The 13,442-nt window shown below is 44.6% G+C and overlaps 3 protein-coding genes across 5 annotated transcripts in view; 1 reads left to right on the top strand and 2 right to left on the bottom strand.

Annotated features, from left to right (window-relative positions):
- LOC125325805 (mitochondria localized glutamic acid rich protein) overlaps window positions 1-4,599 on the bottom strand; it is a 29,611-nt gene extending 25,012 nt beyond the window's left edge. The window contains exons 1-3 of one of the 2 annotated variants that reach the window (XM_048303261.1): window positions 4,376-4,599; window positions 2,802-2,905; window positions 1,640-1,742 (exon numbers count right to left, since the gene is read on the bottom strand). In XM_048303261.1, coding sequence (XP_048159218.1) covers window positions 1,640-1,742; window positions 2,802-2,905; window positions 4,376-4,460 — 292 coding nt within the window. In that variant the 5' untranslated portion in view covers window positions 4,461-4,599. The remainder of the gene's footprint in view (window positions 1-1,639; window positions 1,743-2,801; window positions 2,906-4,375) is intronic. The other variant, XM_048303260.1, reaches the window with a different exon arrangement.
- Window positions 4,600-5,605: 1,006 nt separating this feature from the next.
- NDUFC1 (NADH:ubiquinone oxidoreductase subunit C1) lies at window positions 5,606-8,371 on the bottom strand. 2 transcript variants are annotated; one of them, XM_048303262.1, is made up of 4 exons: window positions 8,264-8,371; window positions 7,442-7,545; window positions 6,503-6,585; window positions 5,606-5,760 (listed from the first exon to the last, which is right to left on the bottom strand). In XM_048303262.1, coding segments are annotated over exons 1-4 (249 nt in total). In that variant the 5' UTR covers window positions 8,325-8,371; the 3' UTR covers window positions 5,606-5,759. The 2 variants fall into 2 exon arrangements, with proteins under 2 accessions (XP_048159219.1, XP_048159221.1); XM_048303264.1 differs by lacking the exon at window positions 5,606-5,760 and having other exon boundaries at window positions 6,502-6,585.
- Window positions 8,372-8,613: 242 nt separating this feature from the next.
- NAA15 (N-alpha-acetyltransferase 15, NatA auxiliary subunit) overlaps window positions 8,614-13,442 on the top strand; it is a 36,519-nt gene continuing 31,690 nt past the window's right edge. The window contains exon 1 of the mRNA XM_048303259.1: window positions 8,614-8,960. Within this exon, the coding sequence (XP_048159216.1) occupies window positions 8,907-8,960 (54 nt within the window). The 5' untranslated portion in view covers window positions 8,614-8,906. The remainder of the gene's footprint in view (window positions 8,961-13,442) is intronic.

The raw sequence follows: 13,442 nt of genomic DNA, 5'->3' as shown, positions 1-13,442 counted from the left end.
AAACTGGGTTGAACATTTATTCAGAAGTCAAATATTGAAAATAATATATGAAATAAGTTTCAGCTGTATTCACTGAATGGCCTTAGAAACATTTTGAATTTCTTACTATCAATAAAAAGGGAGGCAGCTATCATCGGTCACTGGTTGTGACTTACTAAGCAGCACAAAGCAGCAGATGATGGGATGTCTGGACAGTACCCAAAATTAGTTGCTGAGCACTCATTACTGCTAGCATTTCACTCCAACATGTGGGTAGGCCAGGGCTAAAACTCAGTACCTTGCAGAAGTGCACATTAAGAGCAAAGAGGGAACACACTGACGTTATTGGGAACATACTGGAAGGTTTGCTTAATGCTTCCCCGTTCTTCCAACTACGGCAGTCAGAATGTAATGAGGGTAATCCTGACTTCTGCTCTGAACAGCAGAAGACCAAGTCCCTAGGAGAGAAGATCTACTTTGGTCCTGGTTACATTTTTATTTTAGGGACAATGAAGGATTGCAAATTGTGGCTGAATTCTCAACATTTATTTAAACAACTGAGTTTTAAAACTATACTGTGTTCAGCTGCTTTCTTTTTAGGAAATTAAGGTATTTTACTACTTGAAATCTTAAGATCTGTAATTTTAAAGTTCTGAAACTAAAGCATGTGTTGTGGAAGTTCAAGGCTAACAACTTCTAAAGAAATAATTATAGAGGCAGACAATTTAAGCATGTTCTCACACTGAAAACAAAATTTAAACTCAAGATATTTTATTCAAATCTATTCTTTGTGTGCATGCAAATGTATTAAATCAATTCCCTAGATGTCAACATAAAAAAAAAAAAAAAAAGGAACACCTTCAAGTGCTCTGGCTTCAGTACTTTATATTTTTTAATAACAACCAAATAAAAATATAAAAAGATCCTTAAGAAGTTTTCCTAATTGCTTCTCCTAGCAAGGCCATGCTTGCCAAAGTTCTATCTTTTACATTAATGCCATAACACTAATTGATGCAGACAGAGACAACATTCCATTACAAGTATTTGAACTAACACGGTCTAATTATTCAAGAATGAAGAGCTAAGTAAGGGTTTGCCATACATTTAGGTAATGCCTATGTTTCATTTAACCCCAAATTAGAAAGACAAAATCAAAGTTATGGGACAAAAAATTGGTGCAAGTTAGAGTATGTTTTTTAAATGTAGGGTTTTTTCCCCATTGAACTGTTTCCTGATGGCATATGGCCTGAAGCCAACCTGTTGACTGAGAAAAAGATATTATCTTCTCCCCCCCACCAACAAACAAAAGAACAAAACTGATTTTGACAGCATTATGCATTCAGTCAAGTTTCATTAAGCTTCCAGTAAATCAAACACCCATTATACAATTAATAGTATTCACACATCAACTCTTTCCATCCAAAGAGCCTCCACCAGTGGATCAAAGACCAGATTCACTGCCTGAACATTAAGGCCACCACCAAAATTTGTGAAGCAGCAGCTTTGTAACAGAACAACACCACACAACCACCTTTGTCTTCAGTCCCACTTGCACAGCTCAGACAAGGACTTGGACAGTGCTAAGGCCTGATTAGACAATCCAGAAATCTGTTCCAGATCCTCGTGTACCCAGGGAACAAGAGAGAAGAGCTCAACTCACCCTTCCTTGACCAAGGATTGCTTTTCCGCCCCTCGGCTCTCTCGCGAAGAATATTCGTATGCTCAATAAACTTGCTATGGGATGAACTGACTAGTCTGTAGGCCTGAAAGGGAATTATACCTAAACGTACTGCTACATCCCTATGAATTTATCAAACACAAAGAGAGGAGAGGGAGAGAGGGGATTTTAAGCAAGTGCTACTGCCCATCTTAAAATGCATATAAAATTTATCCTAAGCAAGGTTAAAAAAAGTTAACAATCTGCAATACTAATATATTTATGCATTTCATGTTTCTCCATTGTTAGAAAGCAAATACAATATACCATGCAGCTTTTGAAGTGCTGCTGTGTTTCAGGAATTGAAAACAGTGTTTTAAAAGATAATTACATAATTATTTTTGTAACGTGGTAAAAATGTGACAGCAAGAGAATATGTTATTCCTCCAGAAATGCAATCATACATGTTTGATACTTTGAACAAATAGCTGCCTACCATTCAAGAGGATTACTTTGTGGGACAGGAAAATATGTACCGCTCTGGGGTGTGCTAGTCACTATCTCAGATTATGGGGGAGAAGGGTAGAAGTAAGCAATAAAATGGAGGATTTAGGGATGTGAAGCACAGAGTCAAATATATTTAGAAGCAGGGAAGAGAATGGTTACCAAAAAGCTTAACAAAAGCAGATGCTTACAAAACTTTAACATGCTTTTTTGAAGTAACTAATGCTTTTATCTTCTTTTTATGTGCCCAAATTAACAAGGTTCATATCTTCCCCTTGCAGCTTCAGACAGCTTATTTCACATCTGCCTTGCCCACTTTTAGATATTCCTAATGTTTGTGGTTGACAAGACAAGGTAAGGGGTTAGAGGGAGGTGCCTTACTCCATCTTTGGACACATCAATTTCACATAGTTTAAAATATGCTTTCCACTAAGAATGACCCAGCACTACTTATCAAAGTAACAGTAGAACAGGCAAGCAATAGCCTTTCAGTTTCACTAAATTCTCTTAAGCTGATTTCTAAGTTAGGCTGCACTTAGCTATATGCTACAATATCTACATTCATTGATGGTTTGCATCTTGACCATACTCTTTAACCCAGAACACACCGTACACCATGCCAGCTCAGAAAGCACAAACAGCTCCATCCCCAAACACTTACATAAAATAAACCACCAAAAGCAGCAACACCAGCAAGGAGATAGATCATCATGCTGTCTCCAGAAGAACCAGGAACACTCCCAGATGACATCTGGCGAGAAGGTGCTATAAGAACCATTAGGTAAATTGATGTAAAGTGCTGCTAAAATACGATCACAAAAAAGAACGATAGAATCTGAACTCTGTATGGGAAAGGATGATTCAAAAAGGGTATAAAACAGAGAGGTACAGCCTACTGATGTATCCTATGACTGAGTAACACAGGGTATGGTGCTCAAATGAACAAGGTCCATGAGTGAGCTGTTCCTAAGAGGTGAGTTTTTCTGTAAACTACATTGTCTCCCATCAGCTTCCAAGTACTGGATACAGTCTATATAGACTAAGGAATGTCAAAAAAAAAAAAAACGGAATGTAAAAAAGTTCCTGACTAATGTAGGTGAAAGAATTAATCTGTCCTTATTCCTTATGATCAGCAGAAGTAATGAATTCTCTCTTCAGTTTAATAACAGGGAATTTTTAAAAAAGCTTTTTCGTTTGAATTCATGTTCTTTCATTCTCAGACTGCTGACACTTTGATACATACCCTTCACCTCATGAATTGGCCAACAGGGCAGAGAGGTAGGATTATACAATTTATATACTTGATTGGGTACATATTAACTCTTAATAGCAGTGCTACCCATTTATTTGTGATAAACTATTTCTTACTACAGTCTTGGATTCATCTGTACATCTCAAAAAGAGACCCATGAAAAACACACGTAATTCTCTTGGTCAACAAAGGTTTCCACTGAAGTTTGTGACTTGATCCCAGATGAGAAATGTCTCATTGAAAAAGAGCTCATGAAAAATAAAATGGCTCTGAGCATTGCAATTGGCAGCTGCAAAAATAATCGCAATCTCAAAATACTGCCATCGTGTGCCAGATTATGTTTAGCATCATCTGTCTCATGACACACTTCTCAGACTCTGCTCCAATAGCCGGGCATCCTAACGGATTTGCGTATATTTATATTTTCGTTCAGCAGCAGTGTCTCCTTAACCCTCTCCCCGGGGCTGCTAGCTATAGCAGTGGTCAGCGAGCTGCCATCGCCCAACACAGCTGGCAGATTTTTTTGCCACTGGTTACACAACCCTGATGCGGCAAAAGCCACGGCTGTAGCACATCGGGTCTGCGCCCGTTCCCTCCCGGGGCCGGTAGCCCTGCAGAGGCACCGCCGCTCCGGCTGCTCTACCGGGCGATATGTAGCCTGCTATTTTATACGGAAGGGAAGGCAGCAGCGGCCACCGTTTTGCCATGGGGCGGGGGTAGGGGGTCCCGGGCCGGCTCGGCTGTCCAGCAGGTCGCGGCGGAGGTCTGAAGCAGCCAGTGTTCACAGCCCAGAATGACCGAGCAGCCGTGCCCGGCTCTCGCCCGCCCCGGCTACACCTATCGCGGCTCCGCGCTCCCCCCGCCCGCGACCTTCGCGCGTCCCCTCCGCCGCCGCCACCCGGCCCGGCCCACCCCGCGCCCCCTCACACCGTCCCGGTGACCTCCACCCGGCCCCGGGCAGGCTCCGCGGCGGCCCCGCGTACCACGCTGCTTGAGGCGGCTGGCGGCCGCGGGAGCCCTGCTCAGGCGGGAGGCCAGCGCCTGCGAGGCAGCCCTGCAGAGGGACATGGTGGCGGCGGAGCGAGCGGCGGAGTCGGCGGCGGCGCGGAGCAGAACGGAACCGAGTTTCTGCTGCTCGTCGTCGCGGGGCTGCGGTGGCAGGCACCGGTCCCGCCCCGGGCGCCGCGGGGGCGGGTCGAGCCGCAGCCCCGCCCGGCGCACCTGGACGCTGCTGCCGGCCGGGAGCGTCCTGGGGATGGCGCCGGTGGAGAGGGGCAGCGAGCAGAGCGCCAGCTGCAGCGAGAGGAGGAAGCGTCTTTCCGGAGCGCAGAGTACCCGGCGCAGTGCCCGGAGCTGCCGACACCGACCTGCCCCGCGGCAAGTAAACGGCCACTGGCGTTCGGTACTGACTGCAAGAACAGACCCGGACTAACAGGGACGGCATTTACCAAGGAGAGGGAAGATGGGGAGGAACTACTGTTTTACTTTAAAAGGAATTTCTCCAAGAGGAAAAAAAAAAAAAAAAAAAAAGGAGAAATCAACTAAATTCACGGCGAAGGGTACTCAGGTTAAGCACCGTGCCAAAGGCGTTCGGTGTTAGCAGTGAAACAGTCGAAGTGAATTGCTGCTGTGGAATCATGTCGACTGTCGCAGTCATGGCCGTCTCCGAGTCAAACCTGTACAGCTATCCTTGTCCTCCCTACATTGTTAGGTAGTTGCCCTGTTCCTCATCCTTTCTCTATACAGAGCTTCGTTGTCCCCTCCATGATTATCTAATGTCATATTTTGCCGACTGCCATGATGCCATTTTTCCAGTCTTTGTCCTTGACTGACCTTGATGCACGAAGAGAGGGCAGAAGTGTTCAGAAGGCAGGGCTCATACCCAAGACTGACATTGACTGTGTAGTCTCACCACTGTGAGACTTTCAGGTATGGCCAGTTCCCAAAATGCTCACAGGAAAATGCACATTTTAGCATTTGTACAGGCGCCATTCTTATATTTGCTTATTTTATAAATTTAGCAGTGAAAATGATGGCAGAGCAAAAATACACTTCTGGAATATTTACTCAACTTCATCTGAACTGATGTCTAACCTAACCTTCCAGAATAGCAAAGGCAGTTTTGAAAGTAAGACTGGTAAACTATGAAATGGAAATGCCAATAAAACAACTTCAAGACCAGCAGAATGAAATATTAATGGCAAAGAAAGTAGTTTCAGGTTTCTTCTAGACTTTATAATTTATTTTTAATTATGCACATGAAATGTATGAACATACAAGTAATTAGATAACTTTTTACTTCTTCTGTGCTCATTTATTTGTAGGACAACTGGTCCTCATGTTACCTCTTTGTGAGTATGTCATCAGCCTATGAAAGAAGAGAAAAAATTCTTAGCAATAAAAAATTTAGATGTGATGAAAGTGGTTAGAAACATCTCATAACATCCTGCATTTTCATCTATAAAGGAATATTTATGGGGAAAAATAACCACAGCACAAGTTTTTCTCTTAGTATAAGGAATTAATGGCATATTAATTGCTCTGAGGCCATAATCCCCAAAGACTTCTTAGGTGGCAGAAACACAAAATATGTTTTTATACCGAAAAGGACAATGACCACATACAATTTGCCCTATAGTGCCCATCTACAGGCATTGACTTTACATCATCTTATGTGTAATATAGAAGTGAAACTGAGAAAAAACATACCCCACTGTTAACATGTTAAAATAAAAAAGATGGAAAGATATCTATCTTTAGTCACTCTTGTTTCCTTGCCACTGAGCCATTTATAAGGTATTCAATTTACAACCTTTATTTATTATAGACACTGTAAGAGATGTGTTATTTTCTAAGAGTTTGCATGTCCAAGATAGAAAACTGAGAGAGAATATGCACACAAGTGAATATATGAAAATACAGATCAGCCACCTTACCATTTTAAAGCTGGGAATGAGTTACAAGAATAGCAAAAGCCAAGACACAAAGTATAGAGGAAAAAAGTAAGAGAAGAATCTAAGTCAGTTCAGTATTTTGACTCCTAAGAGATGTCAAAGATCTTCAGTATTTGTGTTCAGCTAAGTCAAAAGCATTTGGATGTGCACACTTACTATGAACATCCTGTACACTTATGTCCTCTCTCTTGTTTTCTTCTTTCATATTCCATTACATCTTCATTATGCTGCTTGATAAGCTATAAAATAGCAGTACATTATAAACAGCTATACAATTCACAGCTGGATCCAGCCAACAAAAAGAGTTCTACAGAATATAAAATACCTGTTATCAGAATGCAAACCAGTATGTAACTGAAGCCATCCAGAACACATATGTAAATTATCAACTGAAAAAGGTGTGGAAACAATGCCTAGGATAAACATTTTCTCCTGACGGGCGGGGGGGAGGGGGGGGGGCCTCCCACTGCCAATTAATTCACTACCCCCCAAAAAAAGGAAAACCCCAAAGGGAATCCATCCAACTCTGAAAACACTGTCACCTTGGGGAGTGCTGCTTATCTTGCCTGATTCTTCCTGAGAGCTACTACACCCTGTTTGCTTTAACAACTGAAGTCTGTGAGTTCTCTGAAACAGAGAGTATCTTACATGTGCACTTTGCTCAGGAAAAAGGGGTCTTAATCTATTGAAATCAGCTAAAACCACCTTAATCAGCTGAAAAATAAGAAGAGAACGCATTGGTAGTCTGATAAATACATTTATCTGGGCACATCCCTATGTCTTTTTTTTTTGTTAAGATCCACAGGGAAAATAATGCCAAAGCATTAATCCAACAGGCTTGAAGAATTAACTCTGTTGTGGGTGCTTTACGTTTGCAACAGAGAGAAGCTGAAGAAGTTGTTCATTTTTTTAAATAAGGGCACAACATAAAGCTGGGAAAACATAAATAATGAACATAATCATGCCTAAATCTTTACACCTGTTACGACCACCCATTACCACAATAAACTCAGTAGGTTGTAGTCACTGCATTCATAGCACTACTATGATTTTTAAGAATAGTTAAATTCAACAAAACCAAATGAAAACACTTACAAAAGCCCACAAGGCAGCACTGGTGCTAAACGCCAAGCCAACTCCCAGCCAGTTTGGTTGGGCACTATTCGCTTTTTTCACAACAAATGCAGAACGAGTAAAAGCTAAAAAGGCACAAGATTACAAATGCATTAACATTTCTCAGGTTTAGACCACCAAGTACTTATTGACATTCATGCAATCAGGGAAAAAAACCAAACCACAACACAAACCCCAAACCAATGCAATGATGATGCGGTCTCCATAGCATTGTGATAGCTGATCTGTTCGTAGCTAACACCGCAGCATGTGCTCCCTGATCTGTGAGAGAGGGGCCGGGGGGCTGCCAACAACTCAAAAGCAGTCCCTTTTGCCCCTTCCCCAACCACAGTAACTATCCCTTCCCGCATCTTCTGCTCTATAAAGGTGCCTCTCACTGTCCCCTACCTAAAGCTCCCAGCCCCAGGCCTTCCCCACCTCCCATCCCCTGCCTAACCAAGAGCACTCAGGGCATAGCCTTCCTGGGAAAGGCCGGCACCATCACCGCAGCGAGACATGTTGAGCCCTCCCCCCGCCAGGAAGCAACACCAAATTAAAACAGAAAAATAAAAGATTAAAGGTAACTAATGAGCTTTGATTAAAAACAGTAAAAGGAGAGAAGCCGCCACCGCAGCTTGCTCTAATACTAGACGCAGACCGGCCCGCGGGGACGCCGCCGCCGCCGCCTGCACAGGCAGCAGAGCTCCCACAGCCCTGAGTCACTGGGCCGGGCCGGGCCGGGCCGGGGCAGACCCCACTCGCCTACCCCGAAGGGGCTCTCGCCCCGCCACCACCGCTGCTCACCGAGGCTGGGTGCTGCCGCCACCAGTCCCCAACACCTCACCCCCCTCAGGGCCGCCGCCATCTTGTCGACCGGACCCGGCTCCGCCCGTGGGGGTGGGACCGCCCCGCCCCGCCCCGCCCCGTCCGTGCCCCGCGCGGGCGAGCTCCGCCGCGCGAGGCCCGGCGAGCCCTGCGCAACGCCATGGCCCCCCACCCTTCCCCGCCCGCCACCAGCACCGAGCAGTGCCGCCACCCCGCCGAAATCGCCCCAGGCCGGCCCCGACTGCGTAGCGGGGCTCACACAATTGGCGGGGCGGGGCCGGCGCGGGGCCGTGGCGCATGCGCGGGTTCACCGTGACCCGGCTGGGGAAGCTCCGCGGTGCCATTTTGGCGGCGGTTCCGCGGCCGCTCGGGACCACGTGAGCGCGCCCGAGGCTGGCGCGGGGAGCCCGGCGCGCGCGGCGGCCGGAGGGGCCGGGAGTGCCCGGGAAGGCCCTGGCCCGCAGCCGCGGCGGCGCGGGTGGCAGGCAGCGGGGGCGGCTGTACTTCAGTGGGAAGGCTCACGGCGGCGGCGGCCGAGTGGCGGGGACGGGACGCAGCCCGCCCGCCCACTCACTCTCCTCGTCGGAGCCCATCGGCGGCGCCGGAGCCGGCGGCGGGGAGGATGCCGTCTGTGAGCCTGCCGCCCAAGGAGAACGCGCTCTTCAAGCGCATCCTGGTGAGTGGCGGGGCGGGAGGCCCGGGCTCGGCCGCGGGGACCGGGTTGAGGAGGCCCCGGCTCGAACCCCGAGCCGGCGGGGAGCGGAGCCCCGGCGCCGCCGCCCCGAACGCGGCTCCTTACGGCTGGGGCAGGCCGGTCCCAGCGCCGCCTGTCACCCACGCCCCTCCCGCCTCGCTGGGGCAGTGCTGGGGGCCGCCGCGTCTCCCCGCTCGCCCACCAGGTCCCGGTGCTGGCTGCGGTGGAGCACCCCGGGCTCCGGGAAGTACCCCGCGGCCCCTTCATTCATTGCTCGCCGTTGCAGCCGCTGTCCTGCCGAACTACCCGCCCTGGATTCGCTTTATTTATTTTTTTTTTCTTTTATAACTCAGATTTTTGCTATAGACGGTAATCATGTTTGTTGGTCGGTGGGAAGATGGCTTTCAGAGGAGGCAGTGGAGAAGGATGAAGGTTTTGAAGTCTTCCCGAAGTTTAACTTGCAGCCAACTCCTGTGGAACTTTCTCAGTCGATTTTTCTGGGTGGCACGTGGCATATGGATGAGAGAACATTCAGTGGAATTTAGGCAATAAGCCTGGTTTTTTGAATGAGGTTAAGATGGTCTACAGTCCAAATACCAGCAAAATGTGCCCAGTTCAGCTACATCTTAAGGAACTTGTTTCAGGTTTATGCGGTGTTGCAGGAACATTGTATTTCTAAGGACTTGGGTTGAATTGGAAATGTCTCAAGTTTGTTAGTGAGCAACTTCAGTGGATTTGTTTAGAAGGTTCTGTATGTAGATCAAGCACTATACCTTTTTCTCTCAGAAGAAGTCGGTTTTGTCTAAAAATCTCATGTTGTCTTTCAAAGAGACTTAAGCTACTATTTTGAGTCCTTCCAGAGATCAGAAGTAGGATGAGTACTGTTGTCCTGTTGGAGCAACAGTGCTCTTAAGGTTCTGTAAACTTGTGCCACTTAAGTGGGAGGGATGTGTACAGTCTTCTGTAACCTCTTTTTCCAAAATATTTTATGAAAATGGAACACATAGAACTAGAAAGCCCTATGAACAGGCATGTGACCATGAGACATGCAGTTTCATTTAGGGTTAAAAAGTAAATATAATGAACTATGAATCTAATTTCTACTTTGAAAGATTCAGTCATGCTTTGGAGTTGGTATGAGTTGTGCTTTGTTAGGGTCTGGTAAAGATCTAGCCTTGATGCTCAGTGATCCATCCTCCTTTGCATTGACGATGGTTTGTGTGATTACAGGGCAGATTGAATCAAGGAGCTTGTCTGTGTTTAAATCTGAGCGGGTTTGGTTGGTTTTTTGTTTGTTTTTTTTAATTTTTCCCTTTGCTTGGATTTGTCTGAGTACTTGTGTGGAGGGCAGGAACAAACAAGGAATAAGAGTCCTTGGAGAAAGTGCTGGCTCAGCACCCTTGCATTCATAACTTGATTCAGATTAGAAAAGGTGTGCCCCAGTGCAAGCAGATTTCTGTACACTTTTTTTTAAAACTGAAAATCTTTAATAACAATTGAGGAGTTTGATGTATTGGATAGACTAAAAGTTGTGTCATTGTGATCTTTTTCTGTGTCTCACAGGGATGACAGATGTGTAGTCTGGTATTTAAGACTGCCCTGTGCTGCAGTATCTTTATAACATGTGGTGAATAGAAAAGGCTCGAAGCTGGTTTTCCTCATACTGAAAATTTTGCTAATGAACTACTTGTCTGCCTTGTTATGGATAATGACCCTACTTTGTGAAGTTTTGGTTACATGTTTGACTTGAATTAGTGAGACATCTTTTAGGAAGTCCTAAGTGCAGGCCCTAAGAAAAATTACTTCTCTTCTCCTGTGCCTTCATTCCACCTCTCTCTTCCTGCAGCCTCTCCTCACTCTACACCATCTTTTCTGGAGACTGTAGCACTTCATCCTCTGCCACCTCTTGTAGTGTCCCGTGGGAGGCTGAACAGCAGCAGGAGGAGCTGAGGTCTGTCTGTGCAGCTCTGAGCCCCTGGCCAGGAATGAGGTGGTCCTGGGTGGACCCATGCTGCCTCCTGGCCCAGCCAGGCCATGTGTCCTGTTAAGCATGCCTGGATGATATTTTTTTCAACAGATGCTTTGGGAACTGACCCAAGTGTTATTGAAAGGATGCAATACCCTACAGATACGTAATTACTGGTACACAGGCTGTTAACAGATGTATAAACCCATTCCCATGCTTATTTTCATGGAGATAATAAACACATGAGCTAAGTAGATAACTATTTTTGCAAGTAAAGCATAAAGTTGGGGTTTTTTCAATCTGTTTTGTGTGTGTTTTCAATTCCTGAGGCTTAATTTCTTTTTTCTTTTTTTAAGATGTATACCTGTAACACACATGTTACCAACCTGCCCAGCTTTGCTTAGCAAAGGGCAATAAGTAGCTTTCAGAGTTTGGTTTTTTTGTTTGTTTAGTAATAAACGTCCTGCATGATCAGTACATTTCTCACGTATGGGTTTGCTCACAATCCAGCATTTCCACTAGCCTGAGAAATTCTGAGTTCAGAACTGTGTACACTTTGCCTTTGCATGTTCCAACACATTGTAACTAGACTAACCTCTTTTAGTCACTTTACAGGTACGTGGAGGTTCTGATAGAAACATTTTTCCGTTTGAAAGGCATTTTACAATTCAAGAGTTCCTGCAGGACAGCGGAAAAGAGATCTGCATGGTTAGCTTGAATCAAAAAACCACCCACAGGATTAGCAATCACCGTTCTCCTTAAACTTGCACTTCCATTTAAAGAAAGTATCTAGCTTATATAGTTTTTATAGTTTTAACTATTTGCTGTTAGGTCTACAAGTAGATGTTCTACTGCTCAGAGATTCTGAGGAATTTAGAGCAAAAGTGGATCTCAACATTTGAACATTTAAAATAATTGAGTCCATATGATACTTTTGAACACACATAATGTGTTCAAAAGTATCATACAGTCCAGAAATTACTGGAGAATAATTCAGGTGGTGACAGGGGAAAGGGCAGAATAGTAAACACAACACAGTAATGGGGAAGTTGGCATTTTGGTACACAGAAGGCTGGATGCACTATGAAGTAATGGAAAAAGTAGTTTACTCCATTTCCTCCCCCCTTACTATTCAAGTATAGAACTAGTAGTTGTAGAAAGTAAGATTGACTAATTTTTAATTTATTTTTAATATTATTTAATTAAATTTTATTTAATTAATTGTTTAAAATTAAATATAACTGATGAACATTCCTTGAATATTCCTGGCATTTTGCAAAATTAGTTGTCTGCTGTATCCAGGCAGGTTCAGTTCATCAATGATGTCCATTTTATTTCATGAATCCCAAAGATAATCTTCAATTAACTTTTCTTTGGATGTAGAAGTTAAATATATTGAAAAAGTATTGAAGAAAAATTAAATACAAAGCTGTTAGAGGTGACATATATTTTGTGGAAGAGTTTTTCACTCCCTTGAAACATCAGAGGATGCAGTTCTTGGAGTCATCATGTTCTGGCAGACTAAGGTAGTGCAAGTATTTCTCACCATGGGTAGTCAGCTTAGCCTTTAATTAGCAAACAGAAAAAAAGTCCAAGTATTTAAGAAGTGAAACATCGTTGTATTTTATGTTGGAAATAAGCAATGCAGGTGTGTAAGTGTGTTTAGTCCTTGTTTAAACAGTTTCACTGGCTCACAACTGTATTAGGTGCTGTAGAAGTAGTGTACTGAGGAAGAAGATGCCTTGTGGTCTGAGCTGGTGTATATTACATTGTGTGAAGGTTAGAGTTTCCCTGTTCAGGACTGGGGGTTAGCCATGGCCGTTATCACATATGGAGGCTATTCGTCTTTCATCTTCTATCAGTTTCCTTAGGTGCTGTGCAGGCTTGACTGGGCGTAGCTAGAACCTATGTGCTCCACTGGGGCATTCCAGTAACCGGGGTGTCTGCTGCAGGATAGGGCCATTGGAATTTCACCTTCATGTGGTCGTTTTTACCTTAACATTGCAGTGCTTGAGGGCATTGTCATTGAGCTGGTGGTCTTCCTTTCCATGCTGGTTTTGACCAGTGTTCTAGTAAGTGATATAGGAACTTCCTGGTGATAAAAAGCCTGTTGAACAACCTCTCTTAAATGCCTCTGCTGTAAATATGCCAAGTCCCTCCTGCTGGGCCATCTTCCTGTTGCTTCATTCCAGAATGTGCTCTCTGTCCCTCCACTTTGAAACTAGACAGACCAGTGCTTCTCCTTTACTAATACTTCCATCAGCATGAATCCTTTAAAAATAATGTTCTCTCCATAGAAATTCAGGTGCTGACTTTTAAGATTGCTGCGGTGACAGACTTGGAAATCTCTTAAGTCATCATAATTCAAGATTAAAGACTTGATTTCCAGGATTTCACTTTTATCAGTAACCAAATAAATTAGCACAATTTGTTTGCCATCTAGTGATTGCATTTGCATGGCTGTACAGTAATCAAGTCTGCACACCACTGGAATTTTA

This window comes from Corvus hawaiiensis, chromosome 5, assembly GCF_020740725.1.
Source record: "Corvus hawaiiensis isolate bCorHaw1 chromosome 5, bCorHaw1.pri.cur, whole genome shotgun sequence".
NCBI lineage: Eukaryota > Metazoa > Chordata > Aves > Passeriformes > Corvidae > Corvus > Corvus hawaiiensis.
Note: the sequence above shows the minus strand (reverse complement) of the source record. Positions and strands in the feature narration are given on the sequence as shown.

Coding starts and splice junctions, on each gene's coding strand:
- NDUFC1 (XM_048303262.1), bottom strand. CDS start 8,324: ATGGCGGCGGCCCTGAGGGGGGTGAGGTGTTGGGGACTGGTGGCGGCA. Junction 7,546..8,263: donor GGCGGCAGCACCCAGCCTCG/GTGAGCAGCGGT, acceptor GTGCCTTTTTAG/CTTTTACTCGTTCTGCATTT. Junction 6,586..7,441: donor GTGCTGCCTTGTGGGCTTTT/GTAAGTGTTTTC, acceptor GCTATTTTATAG/CTTATCAAGCAGCATAATGA.